The sequence below is a fragment of the Mesoplodon mirus genome, assembly GCF_964341445.2.
Source record: "Mesoplodon mirus genome assembly, chromosome: 8".
In the NCBI taxonomy this organism is placed as follows: Eukaryota; Metazoa; Chordata; class Mammalia; order Artiodactyla; family Ziphiidae; genus Mesoplodon; species Mesoplodon mirus.
The window spans coordinates 87,382,674-87,405,683 of record NC_138984.1 but is presented as its reverse complement, the minus strand read 5'-3'; the positions used below and the strand labels follow the sequence as shown (position 1 = coordinate 87,405,683).

The 23,010-nt window shown below is 43.5% G+C and overlaps 1 protein-coding gene across 1 annotated transcript in view; it reads right to left on the bottom strand.

The window, feature by feature from the left end:
• RAPGEF4 (Rap guanine nucleotide exchange factor 4) overlaps positions 1-23,010 on the bottom strand; it is a gene marked incomplete at its 5' end in the record, with an annotated part of 310,415 nt that overhangs the window by 5,357 nt on the left and 282,048 nt on the right. Inside the window, 6 exon segments of the mRNA XM_082631169.1 lie at positions 10,055-10,119; positions 10,535-10,622; positions 11,413-11,463; positions 15,481-15,571; positions 18,425-18,603; positions 19,017-19,142. Of these exon segments, the coding sequence (XP_082487295.1) occupies positions 10,055-10,119; positions 10,535-10,622; positions 11,413-11,463; positions 15,481-15,571; positions 18,425-18,603; positions 19,017-19,142 (600 nt within the window).

The window sequence follows — 23,010 nt, the reverse complement described above, 5'->3', positions numbered from 1 at the left end:
AAAGAGACTTTCTAATCTCTGAGTGGCTATTTAATTCCAGTCCTTGCTTTTTTCTCTCCTGGAACCTTGGCTTGCCAAAATACAGAAAATGGCTCTGAGAAAACTGATGTAGTGTTAAAAGAAAAAAAAAATCAACTTATTTGGCAGGGAAATTTTTTCATAGAAGAGTTGGAACTTTACAAATATATACAGGTGAACATTCATAATACCTCACTAAATACTACTGCTCTGAGGCCTCTGGCATGCATGAAGTGACATCTGTCTGCACTGGGTAATTTCTCATACACAAAGAGGCACTTGGAAAAGTTAGAACTTCACTTTCATAAAGGTTCCTGCAAACCAGCACGTCCCTTGATCAGCATGAGAAATATATTACAAATACCTCCAAGAAAATGTAACATACAATGTATAATTAGCCTCTGATATATGGAGCCCTGAAATAAACAGTAACTACGATAATTTTCCTGCTAATTTGCTTTAAGTTGTTTTTTCACTTCTCCAAAGGCTTTGTATCTGAAGGGCACAAGTATATTCCATGTAGAATTATTGTAATTCTTCAGATATTGAATGGAGTGTAATTACTGAAAACCCTGGGAAATGCTGCCAGTATGCCCCTCCGAAGAATAATAAAACAATTAGCAGGGGTCAGAAACCTCTTCCTATACCATTTTGTAGGGAGTCATTGTTCTGCTTTTTAGTTTTGAAAGCTAAAACATTTCATTCTGACTTTGGTTTTGGACTGCTCTTTACAGCTATACTCTGAGGCTCCATAATTTTTAGCTCATTATGTAGTTTAAAACGTGAGAACAATTGTTTAAGTCAGTAATTTCCAGCTCTGGAGTTCATTCTACCTTTCTAAATCTTTGATTAATTTTAACAATGGTTTTAATTTTGACGTATCCCTTTTAACTGTACTCAAAGATAACTTCAGTTTAACTTTGCAATCCAAACCTGGCTTTGCAATGAGGCCCATTCTTTCCCTTTGAGATGGCTGCACAGTAATGTCCTATGTAAACCCTTAGTAACAGCACCCGGACTTCACTAGCACTGCTGGTCAGTGCAGTTACAGAATGCCTTCACAAGGCCAAAGGAGGGTTAACTTGATATTTCTAACCCCACCCTCGTTTGCACCCACTGACACATGCAGTATTTAATATGCTGCTAACAGCTACAAGGTGCTTTCCTGGGGCTGCAGAAGGAGACTTCAGAAGGCCCCTTATTCATTTGCCTCCAGGGGGCCTAAGGCCATCAAAGCCTGCCTACAAATAATGGCTCCCCACTGTTTAAAGGCATCAGCAACGAGGAGCTCATCCCTATCCCCCTTTGCTTTTCACCCCACTAATCCTAGTTCTGAGCTCTGGAGCCACAACACATGTGTTTAGTTCCGCTCTAACGGGACAGTTCTTCAAATACTTGAAGACAGCTATCACGGACATCTCTTCACCCCCAAGGCTTTTCTGGTTCAGCCTAAATTTTCCCACTTTCTTCAGCAGTTTCTCATAAGTTTCAGGTATCTTGTAGATAGTGTCTAGCGCGGTGCCCTACCCTAAGCAAATCACAGAGTGCAGAAGAAACACGATTTTCCTTCCTTGATCCAGATGATGCTACACATCGAAGTCCACGATTTAAAAACCACACTGCTGACATCTGAACTTATAGTGAATTAAACCTCTCAGCCCTCTTCACTGAGCTTCCTTCTCTATAGATGTGCAGATGGTTACTTGGAGCAAAGTGGAGGATTTTGCATTTATCTCCACTAAGAGCCATCCAGTTAGTTAGTCTTTCTATTCTTCTGCAGGCTTAAGCCTCACATGTCATTTCTGACAGCAGATGACTGTTTATTCATCGCCGTTCCCAGTGAGGGTTGGCAGAAACTAAGGTTAAAAGACATAGGCTTTATTATCCAACTGCCACAGCAGGGATGAAGCCAAAAGTTATACCCTAGGCTTCGTGGAGCTGCCAGAGCACGCTGGCCTGCCTGGAGCAGGCCAGGCAACTTTCCTACCATGCCAGGCCAGTGGGAAAATACCTGATCACTCCAAAGCAGAGCTTCTCATCTTTTTTCTTTCCCCATCCCAGCAAACCTGAGGTTATGGCACACTCCTATTAGTAACTGGCTTGTTAAAACAGTGATTTGTAATTCAGGGGCAAGGTGAGGGGAATGTGTTCCTTTAGAAGGCACCTGAATCAGTGCAGGTGGGCAGTGTGAGCCCCTCTTCACACCTGACTTGACTCTGATACAGCCCCACCCCCTGCTGGGAAGCCCCACCTTAGGGTCTGCTCGTCAGCCTGCCCTGGAGGATGCTAGCCAAGAAAGTGGTCCACAGTTAGAATGCCAGGCTTCCCCTTGGGAATCCACATTCCAAATTTCCCACAGCCACCACTTTCCTTGGGACTAATTCAAAGTACAGGTTTTCAGAGCTTACTTGCAAGAATTAATATGTTCATACAGTTTTCCATCTACAGGGCTGAGAGGTGGACCCAACTGAAAGCTGATGAATCTCCCTCTGGACGTGAACTCACACGGGGAAGCTCAGAAAGGAAAAATAAGGTAGCAAGAGAAGGCTTCTGTAACTACCCTCAGGTATTTATTTCTTCTTCTTCTTCTTTTTTTTTCTTCAGTGTTTATGTATTTATTTGGAAGTAATTTCAAACTTCCAGAAAATTTGCAAGAGGACTCCAAAGAACTCGTGTACAACCTGGTGAATGACTCTAAACAAGAACAGCCATTTTAAGGGCACTTCCCAGGCGTTGGGCCTGTCCTATTCGGCAGCTCACCGGGACAGCTGACCAATGTGAGAGTCTGATCTGGATGAAGGCATAGACAGTGCATGCCCAATGACACTGTGTCAGGTATTTATTTCTTTATCGAGCTGAAAACAGAGCGACTCAGAAGCAGATGTCCTGCCTGGGGCCTGAGTTGCAGAGTGACCAGCACAAAGATGCTGTCCAGAGAGGGAGTGGCCAGCTGTACGCACTTGAGCCCGGCCCAGGAGAGAGGCCCTGAGGCTGTGGTCCCAAACACAAATCTCCCTCAAGCTCGGATGCAAGTAATTCCTTCTCCTTGAATCCAATGATGGGTCAGAGGGGGCTCTTCTCAGAGGGGGTCCTCGGGGCCCAGGCCTCCCCATTTACCTTCTGTGGCACCCTCCCCTCAGGGGCAGGCTGGCCACCTTACACCTTCATTCACTACTATCCAGATGGTCGATGACCCACCAGGCCTCCCCAGCCGTCTCTGGCTTTTCTGGCCAGCTCTGTACAGACTCTTGTGCCCCGTCTAAGCTCTCCTGTCCCTGAAGAGGAGTGGACTTTTATGTCTGTTTTTCAAGTTCAGGCCAGCAGGCCCTCCAGGCAACACCACCGTGCACTGTTCCTCTCCCAACCTCCTACGCACAGCCAGCTGCCAGACGAGCCAGCCTCTTCTTAGGCCACGCCCTCTCTCTGCTCCAAGTCCCTTGAGAAGGTGCTCCCAGATGTCAGGCGTCTTCTAAAGGCCTGCCCTCAGAGGTTTTTGTCTTTCCTTCTGTTGCCCCTTGAGATCTTTGCCCTCCTTGTTCTTAACGTTTGTAAATTGCTTTTTCTTTTCTTCTTTCTGCCCCTACTCATTGGACTCTGCCCCCGTCCATATGCCTATCAAATCTAGGATCTCAGTCAACTACTCCTTGCTTACCATGTGTAAAACCACATTCACACCATTCTGGTTATTTCACTCAGACCCTCATATATTTGGGACAAGAATTTTTTTCCACATGTATATCCAGAAATGTATCTGTCTCTCACCTGCAAAGACTGTGCCCATGACAGCAACCAAATGGAATTAAAGGCAAGGTGAGGACCAGAGATAAAAGATAAAATGGCCCAGGAGCTGAGCCAGTCTTCGCCGTATGTATCCCTGAGGAAGAACCCCAGCCCCTGTTCTGGCCTATGGATCTTTAATATCCAAGAGGTGAGTGACATACAGATACAAGCATGTAACAGGCATGATGCTCATGGTATATTGTACATACAATGGCCATGGGGACATGGCAGCTCAGGTGTCTGTGCAGGCGCTTGCAGAATATTGTGCATCTCTGCACGCAGGGAAGGACACTGAATTAGCGCCACAGGGAGGAGGGTGGACAGAATAGTGTCCAGTGAGGAACAGAAAGCTAAGGGAGCCATTTTGCATAAGGTATCGGTAACATAAAATGCTTGGGACATTCTGCTTAGTCAGATTTTCTAATAAAATAGAAAATGTTTTTGGATTAAATCTTTGTTACACAAATTCCTTTATAAATGCTTTAGTGTACTGTCCTATCTCACTAAGTCCAACACCGGAATATAATTGGGTTATTCTTTTACTCAACAAATACTTTTACTCAAGTATTTCTTGCATACTTATGGTATGCCAGACACCTTTTGGGGTGCTAGAGAAACCAAACGGATAAGATACTTGGTCTAGGACATTTACATTCTAGTGGAGAAGACAGGCAATGAAGCGGCAATAAAGATCATCTTAGAATGTGAAACCAGCTGTCAAAGCAAGGTTATCTGTTGAGATCCAGCTGTCTGGCAAGGTGTAGATGGTAGAAGAATATTTGAAGGATGGTCAGGGAAGACTACTCGGAGGAGGGACACATGAGCTGAGACCTGAATGATGTGAAAGTGTCAGACTGGTGAAGACTGAAGGAAGACAGTTTTGGGCAACGGTAACAGCTAGTGCAAAGGCCCTGAGGCAGAAAGGAAAAGAAAGAAGGTTGGTCTCACCAACTTGGACTGAATACAGCGTAGATGGAGTGTGAGATGAGGCTGGATGGGGACTCAGGGTAACAAGTCTGGATTTGATTATATTATATTGTATTTAACATGGTTTTATTTTCCTCTGATACAGGAAGTTACCTCTCTTTGCGTTTTGCTTTTTCACATCTTTTTTTAAATTGAAGTATAGTTGATTTACAATATTGTGTTTGTTTCACGTATACATCAAAGTGATTCGGTTATGCATATATATGTAAATACCTATATTCTTTTTTTTCAACTATAGTTTATTACAAGATATTGAATATAGTTCCCTGTGCTATACAGTAAATCTTTGTTGTTTCTTTTTTAGTGTGCATCTGTTCATCCCAAACTCCCAATTTATTCCTCCCCCAACCCTGCTTCCCCATTGGTAACCATAAGTTTGTTTTCTATGTCTGTGAGTCTGTTTCTGTTTTGTAAGTAAGTTCATTTGTATCATTTTTTTAGATCATTTTTTTAGATTCCACATATAAGTGATATCATATGATATTTGTCTTTGTCTGGCTTACTTCACTTAGTATGATAATCTCTAGGTCCATCCATGGCAAATGGCATTAATTTATTCTTTTTTATGGCTAATATTCTATTCTATATATATATATATAATATTTTATGTATCTGTATGTACCACATCTGCTTTATCCATTTATCTGTCAGTGGACATTTAGGTTGCCTCCATGTTTTCGCTATTGTAAATAGAGCTGTTATGAACACTGGGGTGCGTGTATCTCTTCTAATTAGTGTTCATCTTTTCTGGATATATGCCCAGAAGTGGGATTGCTGGATCATATGGTAGCTCTATTAGTTTTTTAAGGAACTCCATACTGTTCTCCATAGTGGTTGTACAAATTTACGTTCCCACCAACAGTGTAGGAGGGCTCCCTCTTTTCCACACCCTCTCCAGCAGTTATTTGTAGACTTTTTGATGAAGGCCATTCTGACCAGTGTGAGGTGGTACCTCATTGTAGTTTTGATTTGCATTTCTCTAATAATTAGCGATGTTGAGCATCTTTTCATGTGCTTCTTGGCCATCTGTATGTCTTTCTTGGAGAAACATCTATTTAGGTCTTCTGCCCATGTTTTGATCAGGTTGTTTTTCGGTTATCGAGTTATATGAGTGGTTTGTATATTTTGGAAATTAAGCCCTTGTCGTTTGCATCGTTTGCAAGTATTTTCTCCCATTCCATAAGTTGTCTTTTCCTTTTGTTTATGGTTTCCTTTGCTGGGCAAAAGGTTATAAGTTTGATTATGTCCCATTTGTTTATTTTTGCTTTTTCTATTGCCTTGGGAGAATGACCTAAGAAAGTATTGCTACGATTTATGTCAGAGAATGTTTTGCCTATGTTCTCTTCTAGGAATTTTATGGTGTCATGCCTTATATTTAAGTCTTTAAGCCATTTTGAATTTACTTTTCTGTATGGTGTGAGGGAGTGTTCTAACTTCATTGATCTATATGTGGCTGCCCCACTTTCCAAACACAACTTGCTGTAGAGGCTGTCTTTTCTCTATTTTGACATCTCTTTTATTACTGTTTTGAACTAGTTTATACCCTTTATTGATTTTTAATACTTCATGTGTTTATGTTTTATTTTCTTAACTGCATATAATCTCCTAAAAGCCCAGGACTACTTTTTGGATTCCTTTATGTTTCCTAGCAAAATTCTTTGCCTAGACACTCTACACATATTTAATTGCTTTGAAAAAACATACCCTTTGGAAAATCTGCATTTAGCCCAGTTCATGTGTTCTATATAAAGAAGTAAACTTTCAAAGTCCTTTGGTAGATTTCTATTGTGTTGGAAAGGTCTGGGAATTGGGTGGATTTGAACACTTAAAGATTTTTATTTGGAGATTCTTTTTTCCATAGCTTGATATAAGTCCAGTGCTCTAACTGTGAATCTTGTAATGTTATTGATGATAGAAGACAAATTGTTGCTAATAATGTAACAGCATGATTAGTGATACAGAAATATAAGGGTTCAAAACATTTCTCTTCCTTTATGAATTAGCTTCTATTACTGTTTCCAGAAGTATAGAAGTTTGCCTTAGGCTTCTCTTTCCAAATAAAATGACTATCTTAAAATAACATTCATAAATAAATCCACCTAAATATGGGTGTGTCTGAAATAGAACCAACCTCCTAATACAGCAGTAACTGTGGCTATCAGCATGCTTCATGCAGCCTGGGGTAGTGGCAGCCGGCCAGCATATTATCCTCTGATCCATTGCTAGTCTACTTCCTAAATGTTATAAATATTCATGTATGCCATAGAAAGCTACAAAGGGCTTTATTCAAACATTTTTTTGAATATTCCTTTATGTTCCCCCCAAAGGAAAGAATGTCTGCTTTTTTTTTTGGCATAAGGATCAGAGTGTGAATTCTCTTTTGTTCATACTCATAAATCCTGAAAACCAATATGCAACAAATTCTCTAATCCTCATTTCATACCTCAAGGGTGAAGAGTTTCAAAATAAAAATACTTAGGGTTGGCATGGTAGTTCACTGTGACTGTGCAATGTTGCCACCAAGAAAAGACATTTGTGTTCCCGACTACCCTGGTGACTTCTGCCCCTGGCAGGGGCTCCCTCAGGGGATACAGCCTACCAGCCCCACAAAGGCTGCCAGCTCTGCTTACCACCTTGGTGAGCATGATGAATGACTGGGAAGCTGCAGGACATGAACCTGAAAAGGGAGACAGACACATCCTTCCCCAGGAATGCAGTAATAACACCAGCCACTAGTGGGAGTTGTAAGTGGTGGTGGTATGGGGGCAGGGGTGGGCTAGTTTATGGGGAGAAAAGGTTGGAAAGTTGGCAACAAGTGCCAGGTGGTCTAAGCCCAGTTTAAAGAACATAATCAAATCTTTTTGAAATTCCAGTTCATTTTTCAGTAACACCTAACTCATGGAAGGGTAACTGTAAAATCCAACTTTCTCATGGTATGATTTATCAAGTGAAGTAAAATTGATCACTGCTGGAGCAGAGAACTTAACAGTATTCTTTCAGTATCCTGTCTCTCCTTTTCTTTCATAGTGATAGAACCCCCTAATTTTGAGTGGGGCACATAGATACCCAAAATAAGGACTACATATTCTAACTTTCTTTTCATGGGACTAAGTTTCTTCTGGCCAATAACATGTGAGCCAAGGGGTGAGTGAGATTCCAGGTCACATCCTTACATGGAAGAAGCAGGTCTTCACGTTTTTCCTTTTCCCTACCCTCTAGCTGAAATGGGGGGGGGGGTGGTCCACCATCTTGGACCATGTGGATGGTGAAATGGCAAGACAGGAGAAGGCTGGACCCTGACTGCTTCCTGGAGCAGAGATTCCATACTTGGACATTAAGTGCGAAAGGAATAGACTTATCTTGCTTAAGCCATGGCTAACTTAGGTTTCCACTGTTGCAGCTGAACTGCTGTTTGAGCTCTACAGTTGCTTTCAATCGAAAGTGGACTTTCTCAGAGCAGGATGTGAAGGACCTCTCTCCTCACTGACAGGCATGTCAGAATCCACTGCTGTGGGCACAAAGTACAGAAACAGGGAAGGGGAACTCCCTTAACATCCACTGAATACGATCTTGACTCTTCCTTCCCAGGCTACGGATGAGACACGCCAAGACCTAAAAACCCAGGTAAAACAGCTTTCATCCTCCTTGACAGATAGTTCTGCTGTTCTTGTTTCTTCTGTTAACTTTAACAATCAAAAGTTCTAAAGCCCAGTCAACTCTTTAGGAAACTCTGACTTCTACGCCTCTGTGCACATGCATATTTTACAGTCAGATGGTTGGCTTAGCCACCCCTTGGTCTGTATTTCTGCCTAAGTGATCCGGAAGGTTCTTTACCTATTTGCTAAATCATTTCTGGACAAGTTTTCTTTTGAGAAATCAGGGAAATATGTTTAATTCTCCATACTAATAAGTGAGCAAAGAATGTTTTTACTTTGATCATAGAATGATTAAACCAACACAGTAATAGCGATGTTCCTACCCTACCCTTGGTGTGCAGGGTAGAGGAGAAGACTGCTGAAGAAATATTTGCCCTCTAGTACAGGGTGTCTGTGAGGAGTGTGGACTCATGTGGTATTTCCTAAGAAGTTTAAGACACGGGACATAGTGCTCAACACTTGCTGCAGTTCTTTACCAGGCTGGGCTTTGCAATATGCTCACCCCCAAAGTTGAATGGTATGATCCTTACAGGATGACTGGGGGATGTTTCGATTCTGGAGTCACACATAGTAGCTGGATTTTGGGAAACAATTAGAACAGTTTTCTGATAAGAATGCTTACAACGCTGTATGGCTTACAGGAAGCCTTAAATACTCTGGACCCACCAATAATCCCCAGGGGTAGATGGTGTGACCACAATCCCCATTTTCTGTTGGGGAAATTGACCCACAGAAAACTTAAGGGACAGCTACAAAGTGATGAAGCTGAGAACTGACCCTCGTGTCTCCTGAACTCCGAGCTCTGAGCTTTTCCTGTAGCGCCACGTCCATCACTGCAAAGCGAACCCCGGGCACATTCTCACCCACACAGAGATAACACCCTACCGCCCCATCCATGCGGGCTGCAGCCAAAGGATTTAGAAGACAATGGAGCATTCTGTGAACGTGCACTATGTCGCTAAAGAAAGGCTTTGGCAAGACCTGCCTTATTGCTTCACAGAAGGTAAGAAAAGAAACTGCAAAGTAACTAATGCTTTTTTGTGGGGGCGGGGGGAGGCTGGAAAATAGTGACTATGTGCCAGTTCCACACAACTGTTAACTTAAAAAAATTTGGTTTTGGTTATGAAGATTTTCAAGTTCCCACTCTTTGGTGAACTTTACTGGAATAAGCAATACACACTCAGATGACTACTGTATAATAAAGATCCTCTGTAGAGTTGCCTTTTACCTACATGCACTAAAGTCAGCCTCAGCAGATAAACATTTCAAAGGCATCCTGGGGCAGTCTAGCTCCACAAACCTTACAACAAAACAACAACATGGAAGTCACTCTGGAACATTCGTGCATTTTAGCAACAGGCAGCTAAGGACGAAGCACACGGCATAAAAGCTAGCCGCTGCTGTGAGCCGCGGCACAAATACTATTCAATTTCACAAAAGAGAACTGACAGACTAAAAGATGTAGCCAATTTGAACTGAATATTTCACAGCTCCTTTATGTGTAACTAGCTTTTTAACATGGCAGCATATATGGAAATTACTTCCTTTATTAGTACAAATGCAAATTTTATTTTTAAAAAACATCATGGTTAAGGTTATAATACCATACGTACCATTTTTTCAAAGTTTACTAGATTGTCAATGAATGTCTTGTTCCCCTCATGAGTAAATGTCATATCTGCAAAGAAATAAAAGTCACATTCGAATCACTAACAGAAATATGTCATACTAAGAAAACAGAATAGCACCATTAGATTATGCTGGAGGATTTGCATGACACTGCAGTTGAAAAAAGCCGATAATAGTTCCTTTTATGTTAGGTGTTTACGTTTCTAAAGCACTTTCCCCGAGCTTAGTAAAATTTCCAAACTAACCCTCTGTTGCACTATCAAGTCTTTCAAACCATGCACAGATCCCTGCTCCTCCAATAATCCTTCCAACCCTTTCAGAAAAGTCAGGGCTGAGAGGAGATGATGAGGAAGGTGGAAAGATGGGCTCGTTCTTCCCAAGGAGGTCAATCTGATTAGGCCCCTGTTCATTTTCTTCCCCGCACACTCACCACTGACTCGGCCTGTGCATTTCCTTGGAATTACCTTTAATGAGCAAAGGCATGAAGGGGATGAGAGGAGGGTCCAGCTTGGCTACCGTCAGCCTGTAGGCCCTGTGGTTTCTTGAAGGATCCTTTAGAGAAACAAAGAGATCCTGGTTAATGACTAGTGACACGTGCACCACCCCCTCTACCTCCCAACACACCCAGCCGTGTCATCTCCCAGTCGGGGGAGTTTTGAATCAAGTGTAGCTACAAAAGAGAGGTGGCTTTAGTAAAACAAACTGATTTTTGTTTTAAAACAACTTCTGGTATCACATGAAAATAATTTACTTTTTGTTTCCATTTTTCGTGGAAAGGGAGATATGCCTCTAGGGATCCAGGGGAGAGATTCCCATTGAGAGCCCATAGGAAAGGTAAAACAACCCCCCAGCTGCGAGATTCCCCTTCTCCTGAAGCACAGCCTCCTGCCTGGGAGCCCAGCTCGCCCTCCTACCTGCCTTGCGTAGCCAGTCCCGACTTGCCTTCTCTGAAACCCTCCATCACTGCTGCCCAGTCCCACTCACTCCTTTTCTGTCCGTTAACACCTCCCAGCCAACGGGGAAAAATAATTTTGGCAAGCCGAGGAAAATGCAGCTTCCAATCCCTAGCCAACCTGTGCTAGATGGAAAGGATCCCATTACACTGCTTTTCTTAGTTACACAAATTGACCTTATGTGGGACGTAAGTCCTGTTTAAGTTAGTACCTGAGGGTGCCATTCATTAGTCGGACATGCTTGTTTTAGCAGCACTAAAATGGGATCATAAACTTCTTAAAGTCATACAAGGACAGATAAAATTTCTGAAATGAGAACTTCAATTCAGCTAATCAGAAACTGGATTAATGCAGACAGTGAACAGAATAAAGGAGCCACTGTCACTTACCATTAAACTTTCAAACTCCGCATAGAACTTCTTGAACTTGCTTGGCAGTTTCTGTTAATGAAATGAAAATGCCACACTCCTAAGTCAGATTCAGTATCTAGATATGTATCATGTGTTACCATTTCTAGGGGAAATGATTACTTTTGGCTCTTAATCAAACATCTCTAAGACAGGCCAGACTGTAATCTGTCTTGTCATTTGAGGATAATCTTAGAGAGCTCGTCTTTTAAAAGTCTTAACCTAGTTGAACCAAAACTAACTATGGATGCTTTGGTCTTAACTGCTTTTATAATGTTTTCTGAAATGGGTTATTCATAAAGAGGGCTACATTCCCAGACTACAAGTGGTTTGGCATTAACCCTCCACTGTTTGAAACTCTCCCATTCCCACAATTAGGAATTTAGACCAGAGAATATTAGGATTAACAGTTTTAGAAACTACCTAGGTTCAACCCTCTTCCTCCTTTACAACGTAAGCTACAAGAGAACAGGGATTTTTATCAGTTTTGTTTATTGCTATACACTGAGGGCCTAAAAGAGTGTCAGGTACAGAGTAAGTGCTCAATACATATTTATTTGACTAGATTAAACCTGTGTTTTATAGACGGAAGAAATTAAACCTCATAGACTAAATGACATGCCGAAGTCACACAGCTGATGATGGTCAGAGCCTCTGTAATTCACATCTCCTGCCTCCTTTTTTACCGTGCTGTGCTTTCCTACACAAGCATTTCTCCCACAGGATTTCTCTGCCTTGCTATACTACAAAACTAGATAGTTCTATCAATTTAGTAATTTCTCATGGTTATATTTTGGCATATGATTCAATAGCGCACACTTACACCGTAGGTCAACGATGGATCATCCTTCAGTCTATTGGTTCTCACTTTGCTTAGGTCCTGAGCTTTTCTCTTCTAACAGGGTCAAACCAAGACATAGCAGCGTGCAACATGTTCCGCATCCCGAGACCGTGGAAGTGCTGACCAAGTCCTGGGCCTTGAATGCCCCGCTCAGCTCTGCTTCACGCAGTGAAGTCTACCGTCAACAACTGACGCACCCCATCAGTCCACCCAAAAGCTCCTCTCTCTTCTTGTTCTCTCTCCTCTGAATGGGTTTGTCATAGTCCCATTTCAACACTGTAAGCCATCTTATTTTGTTTCTAGGAACTAGTCTCCTTGTAATGTCTAAACTCATTGTCCTAGTGCCTCTTGTCAAGTTGGGTTTCAGGGAAACCTGATATCCTTGTTTAGCGGGAAAAGTTCAAAGGGATGAAGGCTGGGATGGGCATCAAGGGATACAAGGGTCTCATGCTCCATGGAGTGTCCAAATCACCATGCTAGGCGATAACTTTCCATGAACACAGACAATTTACAAAATTAGGAGTGAACGACATTTTTTTTTTTTGCGGTACGCGGGCCTCTCACTGTTGTGGCCTCTCCCGTTGCGGAGCACAGGCTCTGGATGTGCAGGCTCAGCGGCCATGGCTCACAGGCCCAGCCGCTCCGCTGCATGTGGGATCTTCCCGGACCGGGGCACGAACCCGCGTCCCCTGCATCGGCAGGCGGACCCTCAACCACTGCGCCACCAGGGAAGCCACCCCGAACGACATTTTTGGTTAGATCTGTCACTGTAGTTCTCTTTCTGTGCTTAGCTGACTTTTGGGTCAAAAGCCAGAGTGCATATGGTAATAAAACACGTGGGTCTTAATACTTACCTATCCACATCCCATGCTTTCGGAGCAGGGGTTCTCAACTGGGGGCAATTTTGTACCCACACCCAGGGATATTTGGTGATGTCTACAGACCTTTCCTGTTGTCACAACTGGGGTGGATGGAGGGAGAGGCGCTATGGTATACAGTAGATTGAGGCCAGGGGTGCTGCTAAGCCTCCTACATGGTGCAGGACATCACCCCCTGCCTCTGCCCCATTCAACAAAGAAGAATGACCCTGCCTGAAGTGTCAACACCACTGAGGCTGAGAAACTCAGCTCTGGGTTCTTACTCCCACTGGCTTTATCTCAGAGGGGTCTTTCCCCTCTGTGCTGGAGCATTCCCTTTGCCGCATGGCTTCATTCTGTTTTCTGTCTTGTTCACTGACTCTCTCACGTGTGTTTTCTAGTTCCCAGAGGGCAGGCACTATTTCCCACGTTGCTATTGCTGCCATCGTGCTACTCACTGTTGTCGTGCGGGAAGCACGTGGGAGGGTCTTGGCAAGTCCAGGCAGATAAACCCAAATCAAAGACGCTCAAGAATGAAAGCTCTTCCTACAGAATGATCCAATTACATTTCACCTTAAGAGATAAAGGCTTACACATGATGAAAGGTGACTCTCCTCTTTCCAGCAATACGCAAGGATGGAAACACAAGCTCACAGGCTGATGTGCTCCTTCCTCTCCCCGTGGAATGAAGGACTGGCCAATAAACTCTCTCCCTTTGCTGCCTGTCCCCCCCGCCCCCCAAGCAGCCTCCTATTTCTCTCTTTAGACCAGGAAAGGGGATTCTGAGAGTGTTTCCCCCATGCTACTGCCTTAATGTCTAGCTGCTGTTATGTGCACCTATATCTGGCCTTCCCGGACCCCATGAGGCTTTATACCTTCTTTGATTTTCCCAGCCAAATCATCTGGACTCCGTGAGAGAGTGAAAAGCTGGAAACAAGTTGGGGAAAGCAGACTCTCTGAGAGGCAACCCTAGATCTCCAAAGATTCCAAGAGCTGTGGGCTACAAGAAGGGGAGGCTTGCACCCTGGCTTCATTGCTTAGATTTATTGGCAGCACTAACTTTTACTAGCTGGAAGATGACCCAGCCAAATGGCATGCAGGCCTTACCAATTCCCTCATTCCTATATTCAGGGGATGAGCTGCTGAGTGCAGCATCTGCTGGGAATTTTCAGAGAAACCCAAGACAGAAGGACCTGTGAGGACCTGTCCTATAAACAGTGGAAACATTGAGGAGGAACAGAGAAAGAAAACAGTTTCAAGAGGGAAGTCGGGAAGAAAATGTTTCGAGGAAAACATTTAGCGATGCAAACAGCTGCCTTTGGTGCCTTTTTACAGCAGCATTGCAAATTAAGATCTGTGTTACCTACTCCTTGCTCTCTTTTTGTGTCCCACTTACACATACTTTTTTATTTTTAGAAAGAGTCTATTTTTGTGTGTATGTTCTATTAGAGATTAATATTTCTTTGACTACATACCATATGTAAGGGGTCAGGCATATTTTGAGTACTTAGCTAATGAAAAATGAAGCTGTTCTCTAGCACAAATAACCAACTATCAACAAACCATCGTATTTGCTACAGAAATTCACAACACACCTGCATAACTTTTGCACCAAACCGAATTCTAACCAACTGTTGCTCCTCCATACACAGAGAGGTCTGCTAGGTAGTTAGGAGATACTTGGTACTCAGCTAGGCCAAACAGTTGGCCTTCTGGTTAATTCTCCCAGGAGCAAAATGACTACTGGGATAAAAATGGATCTCTGTCCTCTCTTAATTACAGATAAGGCTTATTTAAAAAGCAAGAAGCAGACATTTCAGAGAACAATAGGATCTATGAGCAAGATGAAATCATCCAAGCAATGCTATACCTAGGAACTAGACATTATTATTTACATTGTATAGTCCAGGAAGCTGAGACCCCCCTCATCCCCTCCCCCCTCTACAACAGGACAATGCCTTTTAAAATTCACACTCTGAGGCAAAAAGAGACAGGTCACCTCCCTCAAAAGTGTCCCACCTTTCCCACTGTTACACAAGCATGAATGATATTTCTATAAAAAAAGGCTCAGGGCCTCCCTGGTGGTGCAGTGGTTGAGAGTCCGCCTGCCGATGCAGGGGACACGGGTTCGTGCCCAGGTCCGGGAAGATCCCACATGCCGCGGAGCGGCTGGGCCCGTGAGCCATGGCCGCTGAGCCTGCGCGTCCGGAGCCTGTGCTCCGCAACGGGAGAGGTCACAACAGTGAGAGGCCCGCGTACTGCAAAAAAAAAAAAAAAAAAAAAAGGCTCACTGGTGAGCCTGTGTTTTGACTCTTAAGGCAAATTCGTAGCTGGATCCCAGCTGAAGCTTACCTCCCACGTTAGTGCCAGGCGGCTCACAGCAACATTGCTTAGTCCCATGACGATGGCGAAAAAGGAATTCAGATTCTTGTACTCCTTACAGCTGAAACACAAGAGGCACATACTGGAGTAAAATGCCACTTTTGAGTGAGATAAAAAAAATGAGAGTTCTATTTTCTGATGGTCATTAATATTCCTCAGGACTCCTTTATGAGAGCAGGCGATGACAGATTTCATGCTCTGTGTAAGTTCCACTTGGGTGACCACATTCTGCTGTTTGATTTCTCACTGTAGTTTTAGAAAGGTGATGGTTTGGGCCATCTAGGTTCAGGTTTTGAGGAGGAAGTTCAAGACACCTACCCTAGGGATGGCTATTGTAATCCCAAAGCTTGCTAAAAGCCTTGTTGGACCTGGAGGGAAACATCTCACGGGCTAGGAAGAGAGAAAGCAAAATATCCTTGGAGACTTCCAGACTTTCAGGCTGAAGTTGGACACCTCAGGCTCTGGCAGCATGAGAGGGAACTAAGCAAAATCACACTGCTGCAGCCGCCAGGGCTTCTACCTACCATGCAAATGCTTCTAATTTGTTGAAAAATGTCAACTTACAAATCATGATCCCTATATAGCTAATAACCTAAGCAACTGACCAAAAAATGACCTTACTTTGTCTGTTTTACCAATGTCAGTGAAGCTGATTATTTTGAATCTGTACTTATGCCATTATTAGCTTTTATGAATATATATTTGGGAAGAAGAATATTGTGGAACAAGACCAAAGGTTCTTATTCGAATGCAATATTTAGCCCAGGTACTTGTTTAACTTAAAAAAAAGAAAAAAAAGAAAAAAAAAAAGGAATCTTCGACTTCTTTATACCAGCTCCTTGCAAAGGGAAAGAAGAATTCATTTTGCAAGGAGCACAAATCCTTTACCACAAATCAGTATGGTTATCTAAGTTGACTACATCATAATTAAATCTTCTTTGGATTAGCATTTTTGCAAAAGGCTAATTGTTGCATTTGCTGCCTGTGTACTCCTTGCAGAGTGATTCATAAATGGTGTGGAAATGGGGAAACAGATTTAGAGAAGATATGGTGTGTCTCATGCACTGCTGAGGAAGCAAGCGGGGCCTTCAATGGGCCGTGGTGGTGGCTCTCAGGTCAGGGGCTGAGAGCAACGTCAGAGTCCCTGGACTGAAGGCAGCGAGGCTGGTCACGGACATGTTTGCCTTTGTCCTATCTGTGCAATCATGAAAGCACACGCAGGACTGCAGGGCTGCCTTTCTGCTCACTGCTCTGGTTACCAGCTAACTTTATCACCTTAGGTAAGTCACGAAATTTCTCTCTGCCTCAGTCTCCTCACCTGTAAAAGGCGAGGATAACATTTGCACCCCCAACTTCACAAAGTTCTGGGCAGGTCAAAGAGCTTCAATAGAATATATCGAAGTTCTCTAAAAATATCACGTAAAACATGCCAACTGCCACTAGGTTTAAGATCTCATTCGTGTAGATCTTGGTTTCTGAGTCTACAATCTTCTCCAGCTGGGTTGTGTGAAGAGTTCTACTGTGTAGGACAGCGCAGGTTAAATGACATAAACCAATTTATTCCGAAGGCCAAATCCACCCATAATCAGAAGGAAGAGAGATAAGAAAGGCAGACATTAAAAAAAATTCCTGAGTTTCTGAAAGGCTCTCCTATGTTGCCCTGTAAAATAGCAAGATTAGGCCCCCAAAGGTTTCCTGGTCTCCACGTCTGTGTGCAGACCTCCTCTCTCCTCCCTTGTTGCACTCAGCACTGCCAGGCTAAGGTGAGGAGAGAATGTGCTCCTGCTAGCAGGGAAGCACATGCTGTCACAGTTTCCAGTCATCTCCTTCCAAGTAAACGGAGGCATTTGTTCCCTGCGATAAGCCTATGCAGGCTCCGGGGGAAAGTGGCTACACTCTGAACCAGAAATTCATAAGCAACATTTTACCAAATCTTTCTTTCAAAAGGCAGTTTTTCCAAATTAAGAGATACCAGCATTTGAATCCAAGAGATCTGGATATCCCGTTGAACTCCCAAATTTTGGCAAAATAATTCAAGGCATTTGGCAAGCTGACGTGTGTAAAACGTCAAGCAGCGTTTGCTTCTTTGTTTAGCTCTGGAAATCAGACTCTGTACGGGATCTAAACTATTTGGCTCAAGAAAACTGCCCAGCTGGGGTCACTTGTGCTCCCCACCTTCCCGTGCTAGAGCTCCCTGGGTTGAGAAAAGAAAGAAGTCTCCCAGCCACAGCCGCATTTAGCATTTTATTTTTAGCACCGTGGTGATACCAAAAACAAGGAAGTAAACAGGAGGCTGTCAGGCATATCTAAATAGCAGGAGAAGATTAAATTCATTTCAGGGAGAAATCTAACTGGCCCCTGCAGTAAATAAATTGTTTCCCATGAAGTGCTGTTAAATAGAATATTTATAAGATGCTTGCTTTTTCTGATGTTTATGGAGATGATTTTCATGGACAAGGTTAGCTCGCCTTTATGCATTTTATGGATTTTATCCCGGCTGAGTAGGATGCACGGTTGTACACGCATGTCCCCACTGCCCTCTACTGGCAAGAACGTGTCGAGTTAGACCTGGACTCGCCTGGCCTTTCAAACAGAATTTTGTGCACAACTTTGCTGAAGGAGTCGTTTATGCGGAAGGAGGCACGAAGTCTGAGTAGTTCAGAGCAAAAAGAGGTCACGATTTTAACTCGAGCATCAGTGCTGCAGGATGTTAATTTATATATTGGTGTCAAGTATTACAAAAGCTAGACAAAACACATCTTTCGCAAGAGTTCAGTGATACTTACGCCCCTCTGGTTGGTCCTGGTACATAAGGAGATTTTATATCTCACTTTTCTTTTTAAGGTGTAATCTAAGGGGACAAAATGAAAACACAGCGCAAACATTTTTCTCTCTCCAAGCGGATGATACTTACTGGGCCGCGATCTTAATGAATTTTTTTAAGAGCTGAACACGCTTGCTAGGCTGGGAGCAAAGGCAAATCTCAGTGACAACCCAAAACTGAATTTCATTAAACCTCCTGAGGAACAAATCCAAGTTTGCTGTGGTCTTTTTAAAATGATGCCTTCCAAATGTGTGATAGATTAGCTCCAGCTAGAAGAAAGGAAAACAATGTCATGTCTTTGTTTTTAAATCAAAACACCAACTTGGCTCCTCCATTTGACGTGACAAATTGATACTGGTCAGCAAACGTGAATTCAGTCACTGACCAGGATTCAACTTGAACTTCAACTTGAAGATCTTAATGGCTCAGTGAGGCTTGTTGAATCTGTTAACTATAAACTAGGTGCCACTGGCTTAATATACTCAGGAAGACAGAGCTCACTGTAAATCATAAAGATTTTTCTTTAACACTTAAAGGCTTTATAACAGCCTTTATTAATATACTCAGTGGTTTTCAAAAACCCTTGCGTGGCTTCCACATTGCAGCACGTATTAACATTTACAGGCTGCATCCAGAATTGCCACGATACCTACGAATGAATGCTCTAAATGGAGCACCTTACCTCATGCACACAGCTGAAGAGGTCCCAATCATAAACTGTCATCTGGTATGCCAAATCTTTGGAGCTCATCAATTCAAAAGTTCCCATTGTTCCAACAGTTGGGCCCTCCTGCTCTGGCAAGGGAGTCTATGAATGATAATGCAAAAATGTATCAGAATCTCAAAACAGACATGCTGTGTGCTGTCAGGACTTTGAGGGAAAAGGATTCTGGAGAGGCTTTCAGGAATATCTTGAAACTGATTTTACCCAGAGGAGAAAAATGCCTTTGCTCTTAATGCTCACTTGCTTCTGTGCCATTTTTATAGTAATCATCATCACTCTAATCAATTCCACTGACTGAAAAAGGTGGACCATGGCAAATAAGATTCAGTGAAGACTGACCCATGAAAGTTCTCTTCTGCATGGGCCTGGGAGCTCCCTGGGAATGATTCCTTTTCCCTGACAAACGTAAGCAGTTCTTAAGGACTTTCTTCTCCTATTTCCCACTGAAGCCATTCCAAAGCAGGTACTGGCATGGTGGTCTTGGATGTTTAGCTACAGCGCTACTTACTATTGCAGGGGCTGGTAACAGTGGTAAAGTTGCTGCATCTCCATTTCTCATAACACACTGCCTGGGGTACTAGGTGACAGAGGGCTATGTGATTACATGTGATTATATATGATGTCCAATTGCTCCACTTTCTGAGAGATGCTGAGCTAGGAATGATAGTCACATGGTCATGGTGTTTTGGGCTAGGCATCAGAAAACTAAACTCTGCAACTTTATGGAAGACCATTGGTCAAGACTTTCCATCCAACTTATCTCATTTTTATTTTATGGGAAATGAGTTATAGTGCTTTTCCTTAATAAGATGAATGGTTTGTATATATTAGAAACTTACATATAATATATTGATACCTATTGATCTATAATATGTTTAAAGTTACAAAAGTCACACGAATTAAAAGATAATTTCCCCAATATGACGCTAAACATATTTGGATATTCAACATTTATGTTGGAAGTACTAATATCGTTCACATTCTATCATCATCATCATTATAATCATCACCTATAACCTTGACAGTCTATGAATGGCCACTGCATTCCGGGCATTTGAAAGTTTGCAGTTTCAAAAAGGAGTCAGCCCTGACCAGCAAGTACAGCACTGCATGCCAGTAAAGAGTCAGCTGCTGGCATTCATTTGCACGTATAAAGGGATGGACAGAAGCATCAGAAAACACCTGACTCCCAGATACACGGAGAAACAGGTGAGGAAACCTGAATGGGCTTTTTGAGAGTTAGTAGGCGTTTGGAATGAATGTGTGGCCTGAAGAGGTTCTTGGAGAAAGAGATGGGCTTTAAAAGATGAAACAGACAAAACTGGGTGGGTTTAGAATGGCCAAGTTTTCCCTGAGTATCCAGGATGGTCTGTCATAGGTGGAAGGATGGCGTGAGAGGCATGAAGATGAGGAAGCCGTCATGAAACTTACTTGGCAGGAACAGAGAGCTCAGGGGACCCAAATGGACAGCTTGAACAGCTTTAGAAAGTCTTTGAGTACCAGATGGGAGTTAGGGTTTTGAAACAGACCAGGTTAGTGCCAGTTTTAGAGAGCAACAGATTCTACATGTAAACCCCACTCTAATTACATAGACTTGGATGATTCCCTCATCTCTTGACTGTCTGTTTCTAGCTCTGATGAGTTGGGCCCCCAGTACCTAGTACCTAGGCTTGTTAAGGGAATTGGATGGGAATCATTTAAGTGTGGCACATGAGCACAGTGCCTAGCACAGCGGAGGTCCCCACTGGTCCCTCCAAATTAGTTCCCTTCCCAGCTGTGCTGCACCAATGCAGAGGTACAGGGAAGTGTGATGGGTACAGGACCCGGATGTATGAGCCACATACTGTTGTTCCTGACTCACTTTTTTTTTTTTTTTTTTTTTTTTTGCTGTACGCGGGCCTCTCACTGTTGTGGCCTCTCCCGTTGCGGAGCACGGGCTCCGGACGCACAGGCTCAACGGCCATGGCTCACGGGCCCAGCCGCTCTGCGGCATATGGGATCCTCCCAGACCGGGGCACGAACCCGTATCCCCTGCATCGGCAGGCGGACTCTCAACCACTGCGCCACCAGGGAGGCCCTGTTCCTGACTCACTTTATGCAGGGCACAGACAGCATGGAAGAAAAACCATTATTCCAAAGTTTTAAAACCTAGGGAACCGACCTGAAGCTGATGGGCAAGTAGCTTATGGAAGCAAATAAGGAGGATGGTTTCAAGCGGGGTGGGTCTCAGGTAGAAATGTCGGGGAAGCTTTTGAATACTTGGTGCGAGAACTCTGGCTCAGGCTCAGGCTGGCTCTCCACATTCTGCCTTCCCTCTCGCCCATGTGCTCTGCTGTGGACCTGCCCTCTATTCCTTGGGTTTTCTCTCTCCTCAGTCTAACTGACTCCTTATCTCTTTCCCTTGAGGTCTGATGGCTTTTCACAGAGGGGATAAATTAACCCAACAAATACAGGGAAGATGCCATTAAATTCTTTTAGTCATGGAGGCTGATGTATCATCCTGAATCCCTTTTGAGAGACAAACAGAAACCCCTGTTGAATCTCTACTTTTTTTTGAGTGAACAGGGCTCACCAAGCAAAGGGCAGGCCGATCCCTTCCCTCCGTGAACCAACAGAGAGGCAATCTGAGCAGCACAGAGGGCTCCTCTAACTGAAGTGGGGAATTAACATGCCCCATAGGAAGCAATTCCTTGGACCATTTTCTCATAGATATCCCTGTGGAAATTTCCTTGCAGATGAAGTGTAGCAGAGCCTAGGTAGGGTCTGCATTACACAGATCTGGAAAGTGCCCACACAGAGGCAAAGAACTCCTATAGACTGATTCTCTCTCTCTGCTTTTTTTTTTGAGAGCTGATTTCTCTGGTAAGCCTGGATGGTGGTGATTGGGAGAATAGCACTCTTACCCTCCCATTGTCCAGATGAGGAAACTAAGACATTAAAAGGATGTGCTGATTGTCAGTGACAAAGAGGTGGCTAAAGCAAGCTGCCACCTCAGCATCCTCTTTCCTCATGCTCCCACACCTCTGTGCCTAGCTCTGCAATGGCATTTGTCACATTGGATACTCATTACACTCTGGTGTCCCACACTATACTGTGAGCTCCCTGAGGCACAAGGACCATGACGGATTCATCTTCAAGACCATCCTAGAGCCAGAATCATCCGCCTGGAATGATATAGGCCCTAAATAAAAACCTAAGGAGCTGGTGAATGTATAAAAGTATTTAGAATGAAATTACAGTGCCATGGGGTTTTATTGTAAGTTGCTCTATACTGACATTTATGTTTAAAATGTCAAGAAAGTAAAGCTCTTGAATCCAGGCCCTTAAGCAACTAGGATAAATTACTGGCACTCTACTAATTCTAGACAACACTTCAGCACTACAGTTTGTTCTGTTCCAGGCTGTCTGTGTTAGTTTCATCTCCCAATCTTACCATGACTGTCTTAAGGGCAGAGGCTCTGGGACACTGGCTTAGTGTCACACAGAAGCTAGCACTTCATAAGTATGTGTTGACGGATCAAAGGTTTGGCCAACATTCTGTACTGCAGGGGCATCCTGTATATGACTCTTCCTAGATGGACTGTCCTCAAAGAAATCTTTAGAAAGCCAGAAGAGGAGCCCCGTGCCTACAGTTTTGTGAGGCAGGGACAGCTCGACCACTCCTTAGAAACAACAGCATAGCTGGCAGCCCAGTGAACGGCAGAGCACCGACAGGGAAGAAGTTAGGCAAGCTCACGTCTGGGTACTTGCTGCAAAGTAAACTCCCTGCAATTACTCCGGCCTTAAAATGGAAGACGAGCAAGCACTAAGAACTTGTAAGGCTGCAGGGTTGTGTGCAAGTAAACAGAGGCTTAAAAAGTTAGTATCTGCCCCACAGGGAGCTGGAGATGGTCCACACTCTCCATCTCTACACCACATCATCGGACACTGCGGCCAAGACCCAGCCGGCAAG